General features: G+C 42.8%; 1 protein-coding gene across 2 annotated transcripts in view; it reads right to left on the bottom strand.

Annotated features, from left to right (window-relative positions):
* Positions 1–26: 26 nt before the first annotated feature.
* Positions 27–23,719, bottom strand: part of HMMR (hyaluronan mediated motility receptor) — a 64,949-nt gene continuing 41,256 nt past the window's right edge. For both annotated transcript variants that reach the window (XM_063445281.1, XM_063445282.1), the window contains 8 exons: positions 20,276–20,490; positions 19,990–20,094; positions 18,586–19,395; positions 17,454–17,606; positions 12,426–12,516; positions 10,041–10,217; positions 3,541–3,703; positions 27–123 (listed from right to left, as the gene is read on the bottom strand). In XM_063445281.1, the coding sequence (XP_063301351.1) occupies positions 104–123; positions 3,541–3,703; positions 10,041–10,217; positions 12,426–12,516; positions 17,454–17,606; positions 18,586–19,395; positions 19,990–20,094; positions 20,276–20,490 (1,734 nt within the window). In that variant the 3' untranslated portion in view covers positions 27–103. The remainder of the gene's footprint in view (positions 124–3,540; positions 3,704–10,040; positions 10,218–12,425; positions 12,517–17,453; positions 17,607–18,585; positions 19,396–19,989; positions 20,095–20,275; positions 20,491–23,719) is intronic.

The following is a 23,719-nucleotide window of genomic DNA, read 5'->3' as shown; positions in this document are numbered from 1 at the left end:
TAATATACACACACACACATATACATATACACACACAGCATTTTATGATGCAAATCAAATATTTAGAAATCTTTAGATCCACTATATGAAGTTGAGGAAATTATCAGATTTTCTTTCGGTTTCCTGTTAAAAAAAAAAAAAAAAAAAACTTCAAATGATACAATAAATAGGACATGTGAACAGATATACACTGGCAATGTTGGCCTCATTTGTTGAATGTTTTTCACACTGTTCAAATCGCTTACATTTTGCAAAAATAAATTAAATGTTTTGCCGATTTAGATAGCATATTCCCAGCCCATGCCTTTACTTTTTACAAAACAACTTCCTGACTGAAAGGTGCATAAGGAACTTCAGCCAATAAGAGATCAGTGTTAGCTGAGCTGCTGACTGAACACTGCATAGTAACGGGATCACTTACCTCTCACCTGAATCTGTTCTCTGTAACACTGAATGCATGTGCACCGCAGTGTTTTTTGGAACGCCAAATTCGGGTCTGATTGGCTAAGTTGCCAGACCAAATTCGGCGCACAAATATGACATTTACAAATATGCTAGTAAGGATTTCTGCATTCAACGTATCATAAGGAATTAACTTATGACATGGGCCAATAGAAATTAAAGGGACGCTATAGTCACCAGAACAATGTACTCTTAATGAAACAGTTTTGGTGTATAGATCATGCTACTGCAGTCTCACTGCTCAATTCTATGCCATTAAGAGTTAAATCACTCTTGTTTATGCAGCCCTAGGCACATCATCCTGCATGTGACCTACACAGCCTTCTTAACACTTCCTGTTAAGTCATCTAATTCTGTTTTATTTAGAACTTCTGATCTATTGCTCTGTTATTAGCTTGCTCGAGCCTGCAGGAGACTCCTGTATGTGATTAAAGTTCAATTTACAGACCAGAAGATAAAACACTTTAAAGTAAGTCACATCTGACTGAACATGAATCAAGTTTGTTTTCATGTCAGCTTTCTCAGTCACAGCCAGGGAAGGTGTGGCTAGGGCTGCATAAACAAACAAAATTTAACTCCTAAATGGCAGAGAATTGAGCAGCGAGACTGCAGGAGCATGATTTGCACACTAAAACAGCTTCATTAAGCTAACGTTGTTTTGGGTTACAATAGTGTCCCTTTAAAGCTTAACCTATTTATACACTTTCCTCTCCCACTTCTCGTTGCCCTGTTGTGGTTCTGGTAGCCCAAGAGCTATCAGAATTTCATTTCTCCTGATCTCTGGTATGCTTTGACCGGGGCTTGTTAAAACGTATCCATATTTCCTCCTGTCCTTGACCGTAGCATTCTCTGACTCCTCTACAATTAGCCAAGCCACTCTAAGGACTTGGCTAATTGTAGAGTCATTGTATTATAGTCTGCTCATTTAGGTTCCACGCCAATACTGACACATAGTCAATCATGTTCCTCGTATTATCTGTATAGTATTCCAAATAGTGCTAAGGGGCATATAAGGGCTGTGGAGCAGAGAGTCATGGGAGCAGCTCAGATCACGCTCAAAGTACTTATAAGAAAGCTTTGAGAAGAGAGGAGGTTTGTTTAAAGGGCCGTTATGCTGTATTAAGCAGCAACATTTTGTTTATCACACCAAAAGTAAAGGAAAAATACAGGATGAATGGCAAATCCAAATAAAAATGCATTTGAATTGGGTTAATGCTCTGAAGCTTGTCTGGTGTTTCTCTTTAATAAACAAGGCCATATTTATTGCCAGCCATCCACAAACAACAAGGTACTTGTAATATAAGCAGACACTTTTCTTATCTTTTTATAAATGTAAATGTTGAACTATTAACTCACCTTTCCTCTGATCCAGCACAGCAACACCTTAAAGGGACACTGTAAGCACCCAGACCACTTCAGCTCATTGAAGCGATCTGGGGGCTGTATCCCTTTTGCACCTAGTACTGCAATATTAAACATTGCAGTTCCAGAGAATTGCAGCACTAAGTCTGCCTCCAGTGGTTGTCTGCCAGGCAGCCACTAGGGGGTGCTTCCGGAATCGTAACGGACTTTTGGTCCGTTATCTGACGCTGTGCATCAGTGCTTTCCTATGTGGAGGTCTAATATGCACACACATGCGACTCTGCTCGTTGTGGGACAGAGGAGGGGGCAGTGCTTTTATGGAGCGCCGAGGGACATAATCGTTGGGATAAGTTAAGTAAGTAAAGTGTTTTTAACCCTTTATTTTCCCAGGATGGGGTGGGGGTTGGCACACACAAGGGAGGGGGAGGCAGAGGGATCTGTAGTGCTAGGAATACAGCTTTGTATTCCTGGCACTACAGTATACCTTTAAACTTAGACTGGACATCTGCAATAGTGTAAAACACACTGTCTGTGCTTTAATTTGTTTTGCTTGGGGACACTTTACCAAGAACAGACAATTATCTGACACCAACATAATGGCTTCAATGCAACTATCCCCTTCCGCCCCCCTCCGGAATGCCCTGGCAAAGTAGGTAGTCAAAATCTTTGCTAACACTGACAACTTACCTGGGGTCTGCCAGATGCCAGTCACTTCCTTCATGAGTGCTAGCAGCTTTCTGTATTGCACTGCTGACTAGTGCCCTGTGAACACCAGGTAAGTTCCCAAATAGTTTAACTATTTAGATTGGTGTGTGGGGCAGGGTGCCAGGGCAATCCTGGAACCAAAATCCTATGGCATGCTGTAGTCGTGGCGAGTTAAATGTACCTTTAAGGTGGATTGGCATCAACCTGTAAGGTAACAGCATCAGAGGCAATTCAGGACCCTAGAACGGGACACATTCAGTTCCTCACCAATTAGAAAAATGAATCTTAAAACTGGATGGCTTCTCAGAAGCTGAAACATGGCAAACAGGTTAGTAAGGGAGATCAAGGAAAGGAGAAGAACATCTGTGAAAAGGCTATGTCTGTATTTGTCTGTCTGGGCAGCCCTGTCTCATTCCATTCCAATTCTGAAAGGTTACTGAATCCAAAGTAGAATCCTAACTTTCACCAGTGAGCTCTTAAAGAGGTTGTGATTAAAGGAACACGAAAGCGTTGTGAATACAAACCTGCATGCCTAACCCCTATTTAGATATATGTCGCCGAGGCGTGTACAACAATAAAAAAAAATAAAGCCTTTTGCTCACTTTTATCCAGTACGGAGGCTCCCTCTGCACTGCTTACCTCTCCCTCCCCCCCCCCCCCCCCCCACGATGGTTCAATCCAATGCTCCTCAAAGATTCAAGCTTAACCATAGGAAACCATTAAATCAATGATTTCCTATTGGAGCTGCAATGTCACCTGACAGTTTTACTTGGTCGTTGCAGCGGAAGCATCTCTAGTGGCTGTCTGGGAAAACAGCCACAAGAGGTGAATTTAACCCTGCAATCTACAATTTTACATTGCATTATTAAAAAGACCTGCATCCAGGTCTTTGATCTCAATGAAATTGCCTGGGTGACATTATTGGTCCTTTAAGCTATCAGAAACAAATCGAACATCCTACATTAGAAGAAAGAAAACCAAAACAAACCCAAAAAAAACCCCACACATTACCTTCTCGTAATGGAACTTTAGGAACTATATTTTCCTTGACATCATGCTGGAAGGCTTTTGATGGGTCAAATTGTTTTACATTCTGGATATCATTTAGTTGTTCTTGCAACTGTTTTTCTGCCTGCTTCTCTTTTGCAAGCTGAGAACGAAGTTTGGATACCTCCTAAACATTTTAAACAAAGAAACATAAAAAATACAAAAACAGTTTTTTATTCAAAAATCAGATGTTAAAAAAGTAAATTTCTTTTAATAAAAATGCTTCTAAAATAGTTTTCCATTTAAGATACATTACAGCCCAACATTTACTCAGCACGAAATAAGGATTAGTTATATAGCATGAGGTTATATATTGAAATATTTACATTTATGGTAAATGAATACCATTAATCAAAATTGTGTCTGTAGAGATAAAGTTTTCCCCAAAGCAAAAGGTTTAAAATACACAAACATACAGAAAATTACCTTAATCCCTTTTTAATCCTGCAAATGTGCATACAATGAACACCTTGCCTTAAATGGTCAGTGATTTGAAGGGTCCATGGTGCTTAGAGCCTGTATATGAGACTTTTCAAAATAAAACATCTCCAAATGTACAGAGGTATAACTCCACCTCTGCAGGACCATTAGCTTGCTTGTAACAAGAGTTCCATGCTGGCTAATATTAATTATGATGCTCTCAGCTCTGCAGAAACCAGATGTGCATCACCTAGCATCAAGAAGGCTTGGTGGAACCCGGCAATGACTCATAACAAGGTAAACCATTTCAGGTTTTTTTTCCTTCAAAGTTTGCAATATAATGTTATACTATAGGGGATCCTATAGGCACTCAGGCCACCATCTCATTAAAGTATTCTGGGTGCACTGTTCCTGTCCCCTTAACCCTGCAATATATAACACTGCAGTTTCATTTCAGGGTAAAGACTGCCTCTAGTGGCTATCTACCAGATAGCCATTAGAGGTGCTATATGCATTTACAGGGATGTCAGTGATTTGAAGGTGCCTGACGAACAAACATATACACACGTGCTGCTGGAACTTCACATCCTGTAAACCCCAACCCCTCTCAGTCCATACTCCCTGACCTTCTGCCCACTCCGTGAAGGAGTACTCATCCTTTTTTCCAGTTGGGGGTGGAAAAACAAAAAACAACTGTGGCGGGACCGCTGCCTAACTGAATTGCCCTTTCCCTATGTGTGTTCCCCACTTTCCTTAATTTTGACCTTAAAACATGCAAGTTACCTTTTAACCACACAGGGGCGCTCCAGTGCGCCGGACCACCCCGATACCACATTTAGAATGTTTAGTTAGAATGTTCACATCTCGCTAATGAGGTGTGAAAACTGCAGATCTCAAGGGAACAAGCGGCGTGTGTTTCCCCTGGGTGGCCGCCGGTTTGTATCACTGAACACCCACCAGGGGGAGCATTCGTCTCCTGATCCGGCCTGCATGTACTGTCTTCAATTCCCATGTCTGGGATCGTCCTACCTGCTCCCCAATGGAGCTATAATCACCGTTACCTCCCCTACCTGGCAGCTGCGAGGCTAGACTGCCCAGGAGAACGCACTCTCCGGCATACACCTGAGGGGGGCATCCACCGGAGAGAGGGACGTGTGCCAGCAGGGAATCTCTGGAGCGGTGAGTGTCTCACGGCTGCAGGCTCCCGCTGGCTGTGCAGAAATCCGTGCTGACCAATGGGAGAAGGAGCGCCCCTTCAAACTGGGTCCACGCCATTCTCCTGGTTGGTCGGCACGTGTAGGCGCTGATTGGTCGCGGCGGGGCACCGGCTACAAATCAGAGCAGGGGCATCCGTTCAAACGTGTTTTCGAGCCGTTTCATCTGATTGGGCAGAGAGGCCCCTCTCGCCCCAGACGCTGATTGGTGCAATCGGGTTTCGTGCCCTTTCTTGGGTTTGGGTGGCAAAACTCCTTCCTCTCCTGAGCGCTGATTGGCGCGATTTTGTTTGCACCCTTTCAGCCGATTAGCTGTTGCTTGGTTTAGGCGCAAAGTTTGAATTCGCCTGACTAAACCAAGCAACTCCCTGGAACTAATTTCAGGGATGTACAGAGCCTCGAGCCTCAGACTTCGGATGTACAGAGCCTGAGATATCAGCATCCAATCACCCTGCTTTTTGCAGGGATCCCAGGTGGGACCCGGGGCTATTTATCAATAAGTTTAACCCTGTAACCCCCCCAAAGTTCACCCCCATGTATGTAATGTGTTTTCATGTGTGTCCTGTTAGTATCTCCCAGAGCGGGAGATGGTTATCTGTAACCCAGCCCCCTCCTGCCTAGGATTGTGTTGTGTTGGATAGAGACCCTCCCCTGTGGGGGTCTGTGCATAAAAAGCTGTGTGCCGAAGTAAAGATTGTCAAAGGTTGTACCCTGGAACTGTGTGCCGTCCAGTTACTGGGAGAATGGGTCTGACCGATTATTAAAGGATCACTATAGGGTCAGGAACACAAACATGTATTCCTGACCCTATATAGTGTTAACACCACCATCTAGCCCCCCTGGGTCCCTCATGCCTCCATAAATATAGTAAAAATCTTCCTGTATTCAAGCCTGAAACTGTACATCTGCATGCTGTTAGACTCAGAAAAACAAGCAGTCTGCTGACATGTGGTAGCTTGATCCAATCACAGTGCTTCCCCATAGGATTGGCTGAGACTGACAAAGAGGCAGATCAGGGGCAGAGCCAGCATGATTCAAACACAGCCCTGGCCAATCAGCATCTCCTCAGAGATGAATTGAATCAATGAATCTCTATGAGGAAAGTTCATTGTCTGCATGCAGAGGGGGGAGATACTGAATCACAGGATGCTGTGCACAGTGCTGCCCTGTGCTCTGCTGACAGCAGATCTGAGTGGATGGAGGCATATTATGCCTCCATCAACTCCAAAGTCCCTCTGGTTCACTCTGCGTGACTGCAACTGGAGGTGTCCCTAGCTTTCAATATAAACACTGTATATTCTCAGAAAACATGAGAAAGGCTGCAGGGAACTATAGTACTCACCTGAACAACCTCATTAAGTTGTCCAGGTGAATATAGTGTTGCTTTAAGAAAGGGAATAATCAGCCAGGTTACCCAGGTCCCGCTACACCAACGTTTTCTTAAAACACTGATCTTTGGTTGGAGTAACCATTTAAATAAAACAATTCAAGTTGTTCCCCAAATATAGGCGATTAACTGATGACAAGTCACCTTGCAATAATTTCATCATTATCAATGTATTTCTAATGGTGTAAAACAAAATCAGTTCTGATATAACTGTAAACCCCTTCATTATGTTCCATGCAATCCTCCACAAATTGGGTATTATCACCATCAGGACAGCACAGAATGGCCTAAGGTTTTGGTGTGAGAAGATATAAATCCTGGGGCTCCCCTTTGTCAGCTGGGGCCATATTTAGGGATGTCAGACTGACCAGTGAGCTGAATGCTCAAAGTAAGCGCTGCATAGAGTATTTTAAATGGGCATTTAAAGGGAGACTACTGGCACCCAGACCACTTCATCACATTGAAGTGGTCTGGGTGAAGTGTCCCTGTCCCCTTAACCCTGCAATGTATATAATAGAAGTTTCAGAGGCACTAGAGACACTTCATTAACTCTAATGGAAACTGACAATGGACATTGGATGTCTTCACGCTTTGAATGATTTTTCAAATCCCCACAGAAAAGAATTGATTCAATTAGTTAGGTCCTTCATCTGTGTGACAAGCCAAAATAGGTAAGAATTAAGCCGATACATGCTTAGAGTGGAGGGAGGTAGAGGGAGAATTTTTGGCTGGCAGATGCTCAAGGGAAAACCGTACATGGGTCTCCCCACATGCCTCCATGCCAATTGTGATTGACTAGGAAAACATGCTGGAGTTTTAAAGGGAAATCTCCCTGTCATGCTGAAAACAGCCAGTAGAAGACAAGCACATACCGCAATTTATGGTTTTAACTAGGAAACCTAGATGCGGATATCAATATTAATTAGCAGAGGGTTTTCTTAGGGTTAGGGTAAGGTAAGCTGTTTTAGGGTTAAGGTTAGTGATATACAGTAAGTGTTAGCTCAAGCATAGGGTTGGGGATAATGTTGGCATTAACACATCAGCACTGATATGTCAATTTATTTTGAGTTTTTCTTGTTCAGTCAAACTGGATGTGTAAAAATTATTGAATTACATAGATAACTGAAAAATCGTTACCCCCATTTTTAACATTTTATTCACATTTAAATGTGTTAGGTATGCATAAAGGAAAATAAAAAAGAAAAGTCCTTTCTGTCCTTTAAAAAACAAACAAAAAACAATATAGTATATGTATTGGGGCACATCCTTAAAATACAGATAACTCAAATTCTAGGCTTTATTTTGGTTTACAACTTGGACAATTGACAAAATGTTCAGAATGGGTTAAACTAATCTGAAAACATTCTAAATATAAAATATTTAATGGCTTGCAAACATTAAAGATTATAGCAACCAGCAAGAATGAGATTGTTTTACATTACTAGTATGACTCATTTCAAATATTTTTAATCAACTTGAACAAGAGGTAAGGGTAGGAATTTAAATATAGAAATATTCCATTTAAGGGGGTTTGCTGCTGCAAAAACGCTCACCCTGAATATAGTCACCAAAAAGACACAGAAATATGGAATATCCTTATTCAAAACGAGAAAAGGTTACAGTTTTGAATGCAGATCTAAACTGGATATTTGTAGAAAGCAATTAACAAGTATACACCTGTCACAAAACCAAACGATAAAGTCAGGATGAATACAAAAGCTATTTTGCTTTTCTCTGACTGAAAAATAACTCAAACCCATCCCCTCTTCTATAGACTTTATTCAGAATGGCCACATTTAGGGGTCTTCAAGGAGTTAATTTGTGGTCCAATTAGCCGGATAAAGGGAGATAGTATAATTTCTATAGTGAATGTTCACTCCAGTATGTGAACATTATTGGAGGCTAGCTGATAAAAGCCTTAGGTAATTGGTATATGCCTTCAAGAACATGCTGGATAATTTTGTCTTGATATAGTAATGGCTATTAACAGTACTTCCTAAGATAATAAGTTCTATTACACTAAAAGGTGATACAGCATAGAAATAAGATAAAGCCTCTCTCCCTGTTAAACTTGCTAGACAGTCAGAATATGAAAAAGAGAAAGAAAAAGTAATGTGCAAATAAAAATGTTCCATGTTTAGGTATGCATGGTATAATACACCAACGTCATAGTGAGTGCCATGTGAATTAAAGAAAGTTGCCTGGCACGCGTTCCGGTGCACAGCTTGTGCACCTTTGTCAGGAGTAAGATGTATACTGACTCTGCATCAACTTTTAAGCTATTAGCCCCATGTCGGGTCCGTGACCGGTCACCAATCCGATGGTGCTGTGTGACTGTGGTTAAGCGGTTTCAGGTTTATTTACCTGATTATGAGAACAGCCCCTTTTTGTATAACCAGTCAATTATAGCAGTTTTGATAATTACTTTATCGGTCATATGCGATTGAGCTAACGGTTATTGTATCAAGTGTCTAGTTAACCCATTGTTGTAATAATAATGCAATGAATCAACAGTTTCTTACTTGTATATGATAGAAATATTTTAGAACTAAACTTTATTCAGAACTGTCTGCAGGTTTACTATAGTTCAGATACTTGAGGTTAAGCCAATTATTAGCCATTTTGCCATCTATTTTAGCAGTGTGAATTAATATATCTTGTGGTATATCATTATAAATCTAACTGTCAATGTACAATCTCTATTCTAGATTGATCACGGTTTAGACAAAGTATGAAGACTTGGTATCACCTAGATTAGTTAATATCTATTTAATCATTTATTACATTATCATTTTTAACCCCTTCTTGTCCTGTTGAGTGCTCTACATTGCTATGACAGATTACGTTCTCTGTATATACATATAATAATAGAAAGATTTTAGGATAAGCCTTATTGGGGGCTGTCTACTTTCGGATTTGTACTCTGAGGTATCAACGGTTGCGATGTCCACCTAAGGAGTTAAAATGCGGTTAATCATTTCACTGCCAATGTAGGGTACTATTATAACATATGCTACTGTTGTGCTAAAATTCGTAATGCATCGTTATAATGATGCATTATTTTCCTGTGCATAAACAGTTTATGTGGCATGTTCAAATTTTGTAGTCAATAGTTCGTAAATTTAGGTGCGATCATAGAACATAGGATGTATGTTATGTAGGAGAAAAAGAAGGTTACGAAAATAGTTTACAGTGAATGGTTAGTTTATTGGAAGACACAGTTGCAAGAGAGGAAGCAGGGCGGGTTAACAAGGTGAGATGAGTGGACGTGAAGCTATTAACAGTTTTAAGTAAAGTGCTGATTATGCCAATAGGAGCTTTCCAATAGCCAACAATGAAATTAAAGATAGTAAAGAAAAATGACCATCTGTAGATGCTACACTAGGTTTAGTAAATCACCATTCATGCCATGTAAGTTTACCATTCAAGATTAATTGACATACCTGTCTAAGCTGGCAGTTCTCAGTTTTCAATTTCATTACATGCTTGATCTTTTGTTTCTGATTTTGGTGACCGAGAAGCTTGGCATAGGCATCACTAAGTTTGTTAATTTCTTCCTGTGCTGCTCCATGTTCATTAAGCAAGGCATTTTTCTCAGCTTCGAAAGCATCCAACTGTTCCTATAGCAGTAGAAACAAACAAACCCACACACATTATACATGGAAGGATGAGTGTAAATAAAAATAAAAAGATAAAAAAAAAAGCCTGAAAAATTCAAGGATCCCTATGGGGTCAGGAACACAAACATTTATTCCTGACCCAATAGGGTTAAAACCACCATCTAGCCCCCTGCCCCCTCGTGCCTCCATAAATATAGCACAGTCTTACTGTATTCAAGCCTGAAGCTAGCTCAGAAAAACAAACAGTCTGCTGACATCATCAGAAGTGGTAGCCTGATCCAATCACAGTGCTTCCCCATAGGATTGGCTGAGACTGACAAAGAGGCAGATCAGGGGCAGAGCCAGCATGATTCAAACATAGCCCTGGCCAATCAGCATCTCCTCATAGAGATAAATTGAATCAATGAATCTCTATGAGGAAAGTTCAGTGTCTGCATGCAGAGGGAGGAGACAATGTTTGGATGCATTTTAGTCAGCCTTGACCCAGGAAGGATCTCTAACAGCTGAGGAGGTTCCAGCTAAGTTATCAGTAGGCTGTAATGTAAACACTGCTTTTTCTCTGTAAAGACAGTGTTTTCAACAAAAAGTCTGAAGGTAATGATTCTACTCACCAGAACAAATTCAATAAGCTGTAGTTGTTCTGTTAAAGTGGTCACAGTAATCATTCCTCCGTTGAAGTCAGACTATAGTGTCCCTTTAAGGTAATTAGCTTTAAAAATGTTACTCTAGGCACCTGAACTAATACAGCTTAATGCATTCTGAAAAAAGGTAGTGCTTACATTGTAGTCTAAGGCCACCTCTAGTGGTTGCCACTCGGTCACTAGAGGGACTTACTGTATGTGGTCTTGCAAAGACAAATATATGCAGGGCCAATACAATGGCATGTCCATACAATTTCTCTGCCTGAATAGGTGGTTTTTCGGAGTCTGTTCAGATGTCTAAACAGCAACTTGATGAATACTTGCAAAAATATAAGTCAGTCAGATATAATTTTAAATTTGTGGGGGAATAGCTTCTTGATCCAAGAAGAAATCTGACTGCCATCCTGGGGTCAAGAATTAATTTATTCTTGTTTGTTGAAAAACTGAAAAGGCTTAACTTGATGAACGCATGTTTCTTTTTAGCCTGTGTAACTATGTAAATGCGGGTCCGACTATCGGCCTCACCATGCAGCTACCCAAAGAGATGCATTGAGTCAATGCATCTCTATGATGAGATGCTTATTGGTGCCACACACTAGTCACCCAGTGCTTCTGTATGTGCAAAGCATTGGCTTAGCGCATCATTTATAATGGTGATCTCAGCCAGCGGAGGCAGAGTGGCAGCAATGAGACCAGCTCGCTGGGAAAATAATGCAAGTTAATCTATTTACTTATTTCAGAAGTGGGCACACACAAACCTGTATTCCTAATGCTAGAGTTTTCTTTTAAAGGATCACTCTGGGCTAATTACACATTTCAATTTATGTTCAGCAGCCTACGAATTGGCCTCTTACTACTAATCTTGTTTGTTCTCCTTCCCACCACATTAGAATTCTTAATGTTCTAACACTATAAAGGCTTTATTCCTAATGTAGCAGTTTCACTCTACTCTGCTCCTGCTTCCTAAATATTGCATTTTTGCTCTACATATTACACTTTATTAAACAATCTGGAATTTCACCTTTACAGAAACTGCTAAATTAGTCAAGTTTTAACTTCCAATATCATGGAAGTATATTTGAAATATTTTTTTATCCATATAAATTACAGTTGGTACAGTTTAAATCACAGTTGGCACAAAATATCACCAGATCAATTCCAGATTACACAAATGTGCTTCATTTGTATTGCAAGTGAAAAAAAAAAAAAAAAAAACACCTTTGTTTGCATAGTGATCAAGCATTCTCTACAAATATTGAATATTATAGTCCAGAATAAACAAATGACTGCTTATATAGACTCCATTGGGAAACATAGTTGGACTAAAGTAATTCAATTACATAATAAGGGCATTTAAATTTAAATGTTATGTAACCTGACCTAAGAATGGATTCTGACTTCAACGGAGGAATGATTACTGTGACCATTTGAACAGACATGCCCACCCTATACCAAGAATTATTTTCAGGCTGCCACTTCTATGATATAATAGCCTTTTTATGATCAATGGATTATTCAGTCAAAAATGAGAAAAGTCCTTACATTTCTTCACAAAGGATCAACTAACCTGGAAAGGTCTAACTTTGTTACGCAGTTCCTCGTATAACACACGCCATTTATTTTCTTCTTCTGTTTCATAGTTCCTGGCAGAGTTGTCCCTATAAAAAAACAAAACCACACCTATTAGTCCTAAAGATATATGCTTTGTGTGTACAAAGTGAGATAAGCAAAACACAAAAACAGGATTCGTGTATAAAAAAAAAAAATAATATATACATACACACATATATTCAAGTAGAGATTGTAGCCGTATTAGTCCAGTGATGTAGATGTAAAAAAACAGATAAAATTTGTATCTTGTATTACCTTTGTTATTGAACCAACAGAATTTTTTAATGACAAGCTTTCGGGAGAACCTCCCTTTCTCAAGTCTGAAGCATTTCTGAGCAAGACGACACATATAATTCAAAGTTGAGTTGTGATACAGGGGCGACATGAGTGCAGATAAGACACAGGTTTGATAGAAACTAGACAACATTCTTGCAGAGGGTCATAAATATCTGAAGATCAGCGTGAGGGGGGAGAGGGAGATAAAACCCAAGCAGACAGTGCAGAAGATGGTACACTTTATACATACACACACAAATATATATGTAAACGCATAAACACAAACATACATACACAAACTCAAATATAAATGCACATTCACATATATAAGCATACATGAATAAGAATATAGGAAAGCATAGTTCTACACATAGTACTTTGTATATTGATAGAATAAACATATTGGAATGAGTTTTAAAGTGTTGATACATATGACAGAACAGTAAGTTAATGTGGGGGAGTGTTCATGTAAAGTGTTGGTAATGGGACAGCAAACCCAAATCAATATTTAGTCCTCTGTTCTTGCGGTTAAACAATTTGATTATTCTGGTTTCAAATTTTTTTCTTTCTTGGGTATTTTTAAAACCCCTTTTCAGCACTTTGATTTTACTTAATTGAGTGGCCAGGCTGGGTAAAATTGTGTCCCACAGGAGTGCAGTACTGTGGTGTTTAATGGTATATCTGTGCATATTCATTCTGCCATTTAATTGCTGGGTGGTTTCCCCAATGTAGCATCCTAGGTGGCATTTGGTTTATTGAATCATGTATACCACATTGCTGGATGTGCAGGAGTATGAATCTTTAATGCTGTAGGTTTTATTGTTGTATGTGCATATGTGCTGACACAGTTTGCAGCGAGGTTTTTTGCACTGACTGGTCCAGTTTTCTTTATTCTTCCCATCAGTGGGCAGCTTCCTGTTGATTAATTTTTTGCTGGAGGTTTGGTGGTTGTCTGAAGGCCAAAATGGGTGTTTCAGAGAATGTTTTTCAGAGTCTCATCTTCTGTTAACATTGGTTGTAGGTCTTGATTGAGGATTTTCTGTATTTCCTCAAGAGCTGGTTTGTAGGTGACCACAAGATATTTGTTTTCTCTCTCTGTACTGTAGCAGGCGTGTGCGTGGAGTTTTTACAGTAGAGTTGATTTGTTTGGTAATAGTCTTTGGTTTGTAGCCCGTCTCTTAGATTGGGAGAGTACATTTAGATAGATGGGAATTACGATCATTAGGATCAGAGCATATGCAATGGTACCTAGTGGCTTGGCTGTAGATGATGCCCTGTTTAGTATGGGAGGGGTGGAAGCTGGAGCTGTAAAGGTAACTGCACCTGTTTGTGGGTTTTCTGTAAACAGGGGTGTGGATTGTGCCATTGTTACAGGTCAAAGTGGTGTCCAGAAAATTCACAGATCTATTGGAATATTCTATTTTTAGTCTGATTGATGGATGGAATGTGTTAAAAAAAAGTGTCATGGGACTGTATCAGTTTTTCTTCGCTTTCTGTCCAAATTATGAAGATATCATCGATATAGCGATATGTGTATGGTTTGGTGTGCTCTATTTCTAGGAATCGCTGTTCAAGATCTGCCATACACAGATTAGCATATTGGGGTGCCATCTTAGTGGCCATGGTTTGTAGGTAAACCTCATTGTTAAAACTGAAATAGTTACGTGTGAGGATGAATAGCCAGTTCTGTGATAATTCGGGGGCTGTATTTTTGGTTGTCGGCATAAGAGAGGAAATGGAAGCAAACACACACACAGTTGCATGGCTTAACCCTAAATTTATGCTCTTTTCTGCTGTCCCTTGTCAGTCAATTCTTTAGTATAGAGCAGTGATGGTGAACCTTTTTGAGAGTAAGTGCCCAAACCACAATACATGCCAACTTTTTATTCCTCAAAGTGCCAACACAGCAATTAAACATGAATACTGAGGTTTAAGTTTAGAAAAAAACAACGCTTACAGTTGCCCGAACTAATTAACAACTTTGTTTTAAAAGAAGATCACAGAGAGTCCAATGATACAAAATTTAAATAATGATATAAATAGATAAAATTAAGCTTATATTTATTAGTATCTCCAACAAATGCAACACATACACACACAGATTGCATTGAGGGGTGCAGTGTGTGTGTGTGTGTGTGTGTGTGTGTCTGTGGGGGGGAGGGGTGCAGTGCGAGTGTCTGTGGGGGGGAGGGGTGCAGTGCGAGTGTCTGTGGGGGGGAGGGGTGCAGTGCGAGTGTCTGTGGGGGGAGGGGTGCAGTGCGAGTGTCTGTGGGGGGGAGGGGTGCAGTGCGAGTGTCTGTGGGGGGGAGGGGTGCAGTGCGAGTGTCTGTGGGGGGGAGGGGTGCAGTGCGAGTGTCTGTGGGGGGGAGGGGTGCAGTGCGAGTGTCTGTGGGGGGAGGGGTGCAGTGCGAGTGTCTGTGGGGGGGAGGGGTGCAGTGCGAGTGTCTGTGGGGGGGAGGGGTGCAGTGCGAGTGTGTGGGGGGAGGGGTGCAGTGTGAGTGTGTGTCTGAGGGGGGGAGGGGTGCAGTGTGAGTGTGTGTCTGAGGGGGGGAGGGGTGCAGTGTGAGTGTATGTCTGAGGGGGGAGGGGTGCAGTGTGAGTCTGAGGGGGGAGGGGTGCAGTGTGAGTGTGAGTCTGAGGGGTGCAGTGTGAGTGTGAGTCTGAGGGGTGCAGTGTGAGTGTGAGTCTGAGGGGTGCAGTGTGAGTGTGAGTCTGAGGGGTGCAGTGTGAGTGTGAGTCTGAGGGGTGCAGTGTGAGTGTGAGTCTGAGGGGTGCAGTGTGAGTGTGAGTCTGAGGGGTGCAGTGTGAGTGTGAGTCTGAGGGGTGCAGTGTGAGTGTGAGTCTGAGGGGTGCAGTGTGAGTGTGAGTCTGAGGGGTGCAGTGTGAGTGTGAGTCTGAGGGGTGCAGTGTGCGGGGGGCAAGGGGCGCTGTGTGCGGGGGGCAAGGGGCGCTGTGTGCGGGGGGCAAGGGGCGCTGTGTGCGGGGGGCAAGGGGCGCTGTGTGCGGGGGGCAAGGGGCGCTGTGTGCGGGGGGCAAGGGGCGCTGTGTGCGGGGGGCAAGGGGCGCTGTGTGCCGGGGGCAAGGGGCGCTGTGTGCGGGGGGCAAGGGGCGCTGTGTGCGGGGGGCAAGGGGCGCTGTGTGCGGGGGGCAAGGGGCGCTGTGTGCGGGGGGCAAGGGGCGCTGTGTGCGGGGGGCAAGGGGCGCTGTGTGCGGGGGGCAAGGGGCGCTGTGTGCGGGGGGCAAGGGGCGCTGTGTGCGGGGGGCAAGGGGCGCTGTGTGCGGGGGGCAAGGGGCGCTGTGTGCGGGGGGCAAGGGGCGCTGTGTGCGGGGGGCAAGGGGCGCTGTGTGCGGGGGGCAAGGGGCGCTGTGTGCGGGGGGCAAGGGGCGCTGTGTGCGGGGGGCAAGGGGCGCTGTGTGCGTGGGGGCAAGGGGCGCTGTGTGCGTGGGGGCAAGGGGCGCTGTGTGTGTGGGGGGCAAGGGGCGCTGTGTGTGTGGGGGGGTAGGGGCGCTGTGTGTGTGGGGGGTAGGGGCGCTGTGTGTGGGGGGTAGGGGCGCTGTGTGTGGGGGGGTAGGGGCGCTGTTTGTGGGGGTAGGGGCGCTGTGTGTGTGGGGGTAGGGGCGCTGTGTGTGTGGGGGTAGGGGCGCTGTGTGTGTGGGGGTAGGGGTGCTGTGTGTGGGGGGGGGTAGGGGTGCTGTGTGTGGGGGGGGTAGGGGTGCTGTGGGCGGGGTAGGGGTGCTGTGTGTGGGCGGGGTAGGGGTGCTGTGTGTGTGTATGGGGTAGGGGTGCTGTGTGTGTGTGTGTGTATGGGGGTAGGGGTGCTGTGTATGTGGGGGGGTAGGGGTGCTGTGTATGTGGGGGGGTAGGGGTGCTGTGTGTGTGGGGGGGGAAGGGGCGCTGTGTGTGTGTGTGTGTGGGGAAGGGATGGTTTGTGTGTGTGTGTGTGTGTGTGGGTAGGGGTGCTGTGGTGTGTGTGTGTGGGTAGGGGTGCTGTGGTGTGTGAGGGTGGTAGGGGTGCTGTGGTGTGTGAGGGTGGTAGGGGTGCCGTGGTGTGTGAGGGTGGTAGGGGTGCCGTGGTGTGTGAGGGTGGTAGGGGTGCCGTGTGTGGATGGTAGGGGTGCCGTGTGTGGATGGTAGGGGTGCCGTGTGTGGATGGTAGGGGTGCCGTGTGTGGATGGTAGGGGTGCCGTGTGTGGATGGTAGGGGTGCCGTGTGTGGATGGTAGGGGTGCCGTGTGTGGGTGCCTATTCTGCAGACAGCCAGCGCCCCCCTCTCCCGGTGACCTATGGCCGCGTGCCCGGCGTTCCACCTGTGCCATAGGTTCGCTATCACTGGTATAGAGTCTCTGCTGAAGATTTAACTAAAATGTGGGAGATCTATTGCTAAACAGGTTTTACTCCAAATCTACACATTTCCTAGTAAATCTACTAGCAGTGTAGCTCTTTCAAAAGAGCATAAGAGATATAGATATAAAGATATAATAAATAATAAAAAAAAAAGGATAAGTGAACCTCTCTTTTTAAACATTTATCGCATTGAAGGAGAAATAATGTTTTTTTTTATATATATTTATAAAAAAAAAAAAAAAAAGCTTTATTATGTTAATAAAAACCCTAGGAATTGATAATTCTCATTTAGATCAACAGTAAGTAAGGATCAATTAAAGCGCTCTTTGCACCTGTCCCTTTTTATCCTATTAACAAACATTACCTCAACTTTACAATCTCTTCCTGGGTTTGTAACAAGCTCTGCATCTGCGCAACTTCAACTTTTAACTCTGACTCTCTGGTGAAAAGTCTCTCTTCTAAAGCTTTCATCTCTGCCTCTTTCTTTTCCAGATTTAACTGTGCAGATTCCAACATGCTGAAACAAGAGCAGGTGAGGTTATAGATAGAATATGGAAATGTGCTTTCTAGAGGGTTAAAAAGTATAGTTTATAGTTTGACATTTATCAACTCCAGTTTAAGAGTCAAGATTTTTCAATTTGAGTCTACACCAAACCTCAATTGTGTGCATATTGAGTGTACAGCTATACAATTAAAAGGTCAACAAAATTTCATTTTTTTTTAAAAAAAAAGCATATTACATTTAAAATAAACTTTTTTTTCTACCTAAGCAGCCATGTTGAGTAAGATTATACTCTTATCTGATCAACCGCTGCTAAACCTAACTTCCCTGCTGCTGTGACTGCTCTAGGTGAAAATGAAGCAGCAGGATTTGTAAATTTGGTGATGGTTGTCCTTCCAAGGACCACAAAGGTTACTCATCACAATTAAATGGTCTTGGTGCAGTGGTCATGTCATTTTAACCCTGCAAAGTAATAGTGGTAGATTTATAGAAACTGCAATAATTACATTGGAAGGTTAAACACACATCTAGTATCTGACCTCTAGACAGTCACTAGAGGTGCATCCATTGCACAGACTCGCATGTCGTTGCAGCTAATAGAATTCAATGCTTTCCGATGTGACAAATTAAAGGTGTATAAAAGTCCCCAATTCTTTTCAAAGAAGAGCATTTGATTTATCTGACTGAGCAGCCATGCTCTCTTATGTTACCTGACCAGCAATTGGTCAAGAACAGTAAAGTCTGACTGGCTGTAGTAAAAGTCTGACCCAAATAACCCCCCCCCCCCCCCAAAAAAAAACACGACAATTTTAGTGTAATAAACAAACAAAAACATATTTCTGATAGTTGTCCTTTAAGCGGGGACTCAAGATTAAGACTGCTTAAATTGCCTTTTATGAAGGCAAATACATAGAGGATGGGAGAAGAGACTGAAGGATGCAACTCCTTTCCCAGAATCCCATCTAAATTTCCAATGGCACACATTTTAGCCTACCTTGTATATTCATTTTTCATCTTTATTGAATAATCCTGAAGTTTGGCACATTGGGACTTTAGATCTACTAGTTCATGTTGTTGCTCAGCATATGTGCCAGCCACTACTTTGAGTTCATGGATATGCTGTTCCAAGCTTTCCTTTGTTTTAGCTGCAGCTTCTGCCTCTTCCCGAAGTTGCTGCTCCAAGCTTTCCTTGGCTTTGGCTGCAGTTTCCGCCTGTTCAAGAAGTTGCTGCTCTAAGCTTTCCTTCATTTTAGCCATAGCTTCTACCTGTACATGAAGCTGTTCCTCCCAGCTTTCCCTGGATTTCAGTGTATCTTCTTCTTGTTCACAAAGTTTCTGCTCCAAACTTTCTTTTGTTTTGGCTGCTGCTTCTTCCTGTTCACAAAGCTGCTGCTCCAAGTGTTCAATTGTTTTGGCTGCAGTTTCTTGTTCAAGTATTTGTTGCTTCAAGCCCTCTATAGCTTTGGCTGCAGATTCTTTCAGTTGTAGAAGCTGCTGCTCCAACTGTTCTTTGGTTCTGGCTTCTAATTCTTGCTGTTCACGAAGCTGCTGCTCAAAACATTCCTTGATCTTAGCAGATGCTTCTTGTTTCTCTAGAAGCTGTTGCTCCAATTTTTCCTTTGTTTTCACTGCTACTTCTTTAACCTGCAAAATTTGTTGCTCGAGATCTTCTTTCAGCTTTATTTGTTGTTGAAGTTGTTCTTGGTGTTCTTCATTACTTTTCTGTGCTATAGCAAGGCTCTCCAGAAAAGACATATTTGCTGATTTCAAGGATTCTATTTCTGTTTTTGCAGAAGTATTAAAGCTGCAAATAAAAAACACATGCAGAATTTTTTTTAATCACAAAAAGCAGTTGTAGAATACTCCTGTACCCTATACAAACCCCTACATATAAAGAACTAAACTCTAGCCTTCACTACATTTCTTCAGGCATTTGTAGGTACACCCTTCTCAGTTGCTCTGCTCTGTCGAGGACCTTCTCCTTCCAATGCTCTGTCCTCTGTCGAGGACCTTCTCCAACCCATACTGCTAACTTGCGCTTGCAGGACTTTTCAAGGGTGGCTCCATACGGTTACATTTTCTCCTCTATAATATTGTAATGCGTTGCAGAATATGTTGGCGCTATATAAATGCCAATGATAATAATGTAAAAAGAAATCTACCAATTTATTAGCACCACACTAGAAATAAAGAATAGCTACTACTATACATGTACACTCAGTTTGGGAAAAACAAAACCAAAACAAAACAAACAGACAGGGATGCATTTATTCCCCCCCACCCCTCCCCCCCCCCCCCCCCCCCCATCTATATATTCAATGCCAAAATCGAAGTTAAATGACCCAAGTTAAATGGCCCCTAAATGACCCAGGTCATTGAAGATAAAGGAAAATATTACCTTTCAAATTCATACAGTTTAAGTAGGGTATTACTATGTGCTTCTTTGAGTTCTAAAACAGCAATTCTGTGCTTTTCTTTGACCCTTTCCAGCTCAGCAGTTTTCCTGGGGAGAGAAATCATCCATTCATATTACCATTACAAAAAGGATGCATGCAGGAGAATAAATGCATTAAAAGAACGTCCAGAGTAAAACATATACCACCTGACACTATTTTCTATTATACAAAAACGGAGTACTAATTCAGAAGTCTGTACCGAATATTACCCCAGTAACAACAACTTACTCTTTTAAGGTTGCTTCAAGATTAACCAGCTCTTCTGCTTGACGCTTATTCTCATTTTCCAATTGCAAAATTATTTTATCTGCTTCTTGTTCTGCAATCTGCAGACTATCAAGTTCATCAAGCATTCCCTCCAACTCATCCTCCAGCAGCCGGCGCTCTCTCATCATTTCCTCTTGAACATTCTGCATTTGTGAACGTAGTGTACAGGATGTATCCTAAAAAAGGTTTTGCAAAAGGTATATACACAATTGGTTGGAGAACATTACTAAAAGAAGGATATACAGAAAAAATAAATACAAATGTGTTGGCAGATGTCAGAAGTGAGGGTCTGGTAGCAGGTTTACAATGGTAGTCACAAGCCTGCAGCAGCTTTTCAACGGATTTACTAAGAGCGGTGTGTCAGACTTCAAAAAGGACTTCATACCCTCAAAATTACACTTCAGGATTTAAACCTCATCGATATTGTCCAGCAAATATTTTATATATTATTTTGCTGTGCCCAATGAATAAGAACGCTTACAACAGATGTCAGCAAGAGAAAATTTACCATATGACTCACTCTGTGAACCTGCTAATTACAGCTCATTTAACACACTCAAATGATATGGGTTTGTGAACAGTAGCACTACTAATCAAAACTCAGAACAGAACTAGATCATGAAAACCTGTTATAAACAAGGTTACTGGTTCAATGAAGGTGCCTAGGTACCTCGGTCCTGTCAGTTTAACCACTTCAATGTAAAACTGAAGTTTTCTCTGGAAGCTCGGATTGGAGAGCAGGAGAAGCAAATTGCAACACTGAGGCGGATTGACAACTTTGAAAAGAGCTTACTGCTCACTAAGCAGAGTTTAATGGGAGGAAATGAGACCCCTGTGGGACAGACAGGTAGCTTGTTGACAATTCGGCTTGGCAGCAAAGGGGGAGGGAAGAGGAAAAGGTGCTGCCAGTCCTGATTTTGTACACCCAGCTGATTTGCCTGCTTGAGTGAAGATGTTGGGAGTAACAGCTCAGGAGTGGGCAATTGTGCTGTAGGAAACTGCACCATCCAACAGCTGGGGGAACAGCACCTCTATTATGGATGGGATCCAGTATGGAGCAAAGGCAAGGCAGGTTGTGGTTGTAGAGGATTCTATTAAAATGAGACAGGGTGATCTGCCACTCTAATCGCACCAACCGGACAGTTTGCAGTCTCCCGCGTGCTAGGGTCTGGCTGGGAAAGTACCAACTGTCATGGTCCATATTGGTAATGACAAAGTTAGAGGAAGATTTAGGACCTTAAAGAATTGGGTAGCAAACGTAAGAAGAGGACCTCCACAGTGGTATTTTCTGAGATATTATCTGTGCCACCTGCTATAATGGAAAGGTAAAGGTGGATTAGAGAGGTCAATGCGTGGCTAAAGTGTGATGTAGGAAGGAGGGTTTGGGGTTTTCTGAATACTGGGACTATTTTGCGTCTGGGTACAAATCTTTGTAGCCGAAATGGATAGCACCAGAAGGGAAGAAGGTCTTTAGTGTTAAGGAGAGGATAGCTAGGTTGGAGGAAGCTTTAAAGGAACACTATAGTGACAGGAATACAACCGTGTATCCCTGTCACTATAGTGTTACAAACGCAGTTTATGCCCCATAACACGCTGAAAAGGAAATAACCCTGCCTTCATTCCAGCGCTGCTCATGTCTACTGTAGCTGGCTTCGCCACCTTGACTGAGATCATCAAAATTAACCAATCTAATGCAATCCCATAGGAAAGCATTTAGAGGCTATTGCGCGAACACAGCAAAATGCCGCACTGCACCCATCAGCATCTCCTAATGAAAATGCAGAGTCATTGCATCTCTATGAAGAATGTTCAGCACCTCCACAAAAAGCATGAAGGCGTTGAATGTTAGTGCAGCACTAACCCAGGAAGCACCTCTAGTGGCTGTCTATGTGATTCCTACTAGGTAGCAAAGCCAGTGTTTATATTAAAAATCCTGCAGGGACAGGCTATAGAAAACAAAACTACATTAAGCTATAGTTGTTCTGGTTACTATAGTATCACTTTAAAACAAGTGAGGGTGGAGGGTGGGGGTGTTGAGACCTCAAAGTAGTGTAGATAGTATAGAAAAGAGGGAATTAAGCTGAAGCCAAAGTGGGTGGAGATGGGGAGGGGGGCAGGGGCGTACCTAGAGCATTTGGCACCCGGGGCGGATCCTGTGCTTGGCACCCCCTCCCTTCCCTTCTACAAAACCCTTGTCCTGCCCTGCCCCCACCTACAGAACTCCTGTCCCGCCTCCTTCTACAAATCCTGTACTGCCCCTGTCTACAAAACCCTGCCCCTTCCACAAAATCCCTGCAGACAGATACACACACATTCACAGGCAGACAGTCTCACACAGTTAAAGGGACACTCCAGGCACCCAGACCACTCCTACCCATTGGAGTGGTCTGGGTACCAACTCCCACTACCCTTAACCCGGCAAGTCTAATTAGTGCAGTTTTTCATAAACTGCACTAATTGCCTAACAGGGTTAAAGGACCACTATAGTGCCCCGAGGGAAGGGGTTAAACACTTACCTTTCTCCAGCGCCGGGCTCCCTCGGCGCTGGGGATTCTCCTCCTCCTTCCGACGCCATCAGTGAGAAGCGCCTCTAGCGGCTGTCAATGAAACAGCCACTAGAGGCTGGGTTAACCCTATTGTAAACCCTAGAGGGACATGGCACCCAGACCACTTCATTGAGCTGAAGTGGTCTGGGTGCCTATAGTGGTCTTTTAAGTCCTCTTGTAGTGGCTGTCTATGAATAATGCTTTCCTATGAGGTGGTGTAATGCGCGCGGCCATTAGGTCTCCCCCGCCGGCTGATGTCGGCAGGGGAAGAGAGTTGGCAGAGCCTGACCCAGCACCGAGGGACATCGGCGCTGTATACAAGTAAGTCACTGAAGGGGTTTTAACCCCTTCAGCAACATGGGATGGGGAGTGGGAGGGGAACTGCAGTGCCAGGAAAATTGTTTTCCTGGCCCTGGAGAGTCCCTTTAACCCCTTAAAAGACACATGGCATGTGTGACATGTCATGATTCCCTTTTATTCCAGAAGTTTGGTCCTTAAGGGGTTAAAGGCAGCAGTCACATGCACGGTTACAGGCAACATCAGACAGACAGACAGACAGACAGACAGACACTCTTTTTTATAGAGTACTCTTAAATTAGTCATTGATACTTTGCTAATTATATATTTCTAGATACTAGTCCTTTATGTCATATTTGACATGACATCATACTTTCTCCATGTTATGGAATATTTACAGTAGTGGATTAAATTATTATGGTACTGCATATTAAGATCTGGATCTTTCATTTAAATGGACTTAATTTGTATTGTACTTTCTTATTTAATATCCTAAAGCTTTTTGCCTGCCATTTGAATTCAAAACATGCTAATTTAACTTACTGCATTAGATATATCTGAT

Source organism: Pelobates fuscus, chromosome 3 (assembly GCF_036172605.1).
Source record: "Pelobates fuscus isolate aPelFus1 chromosome 3, aPelFus1.pri, whole genome shotgun sequence".
Taxonomy (NCBI): domain Eukaryota; kingdom Metazoa; phylum Chordata; class Amphibia; order Anura; family Pelobatidae; genus Pelobates; species Pelobates fuscus.
The sequence above is the reverse complement of the archived record's forward strand: the minus strand, read 5'-3'. Positions and strand labels throughout refer to the sequence as shown.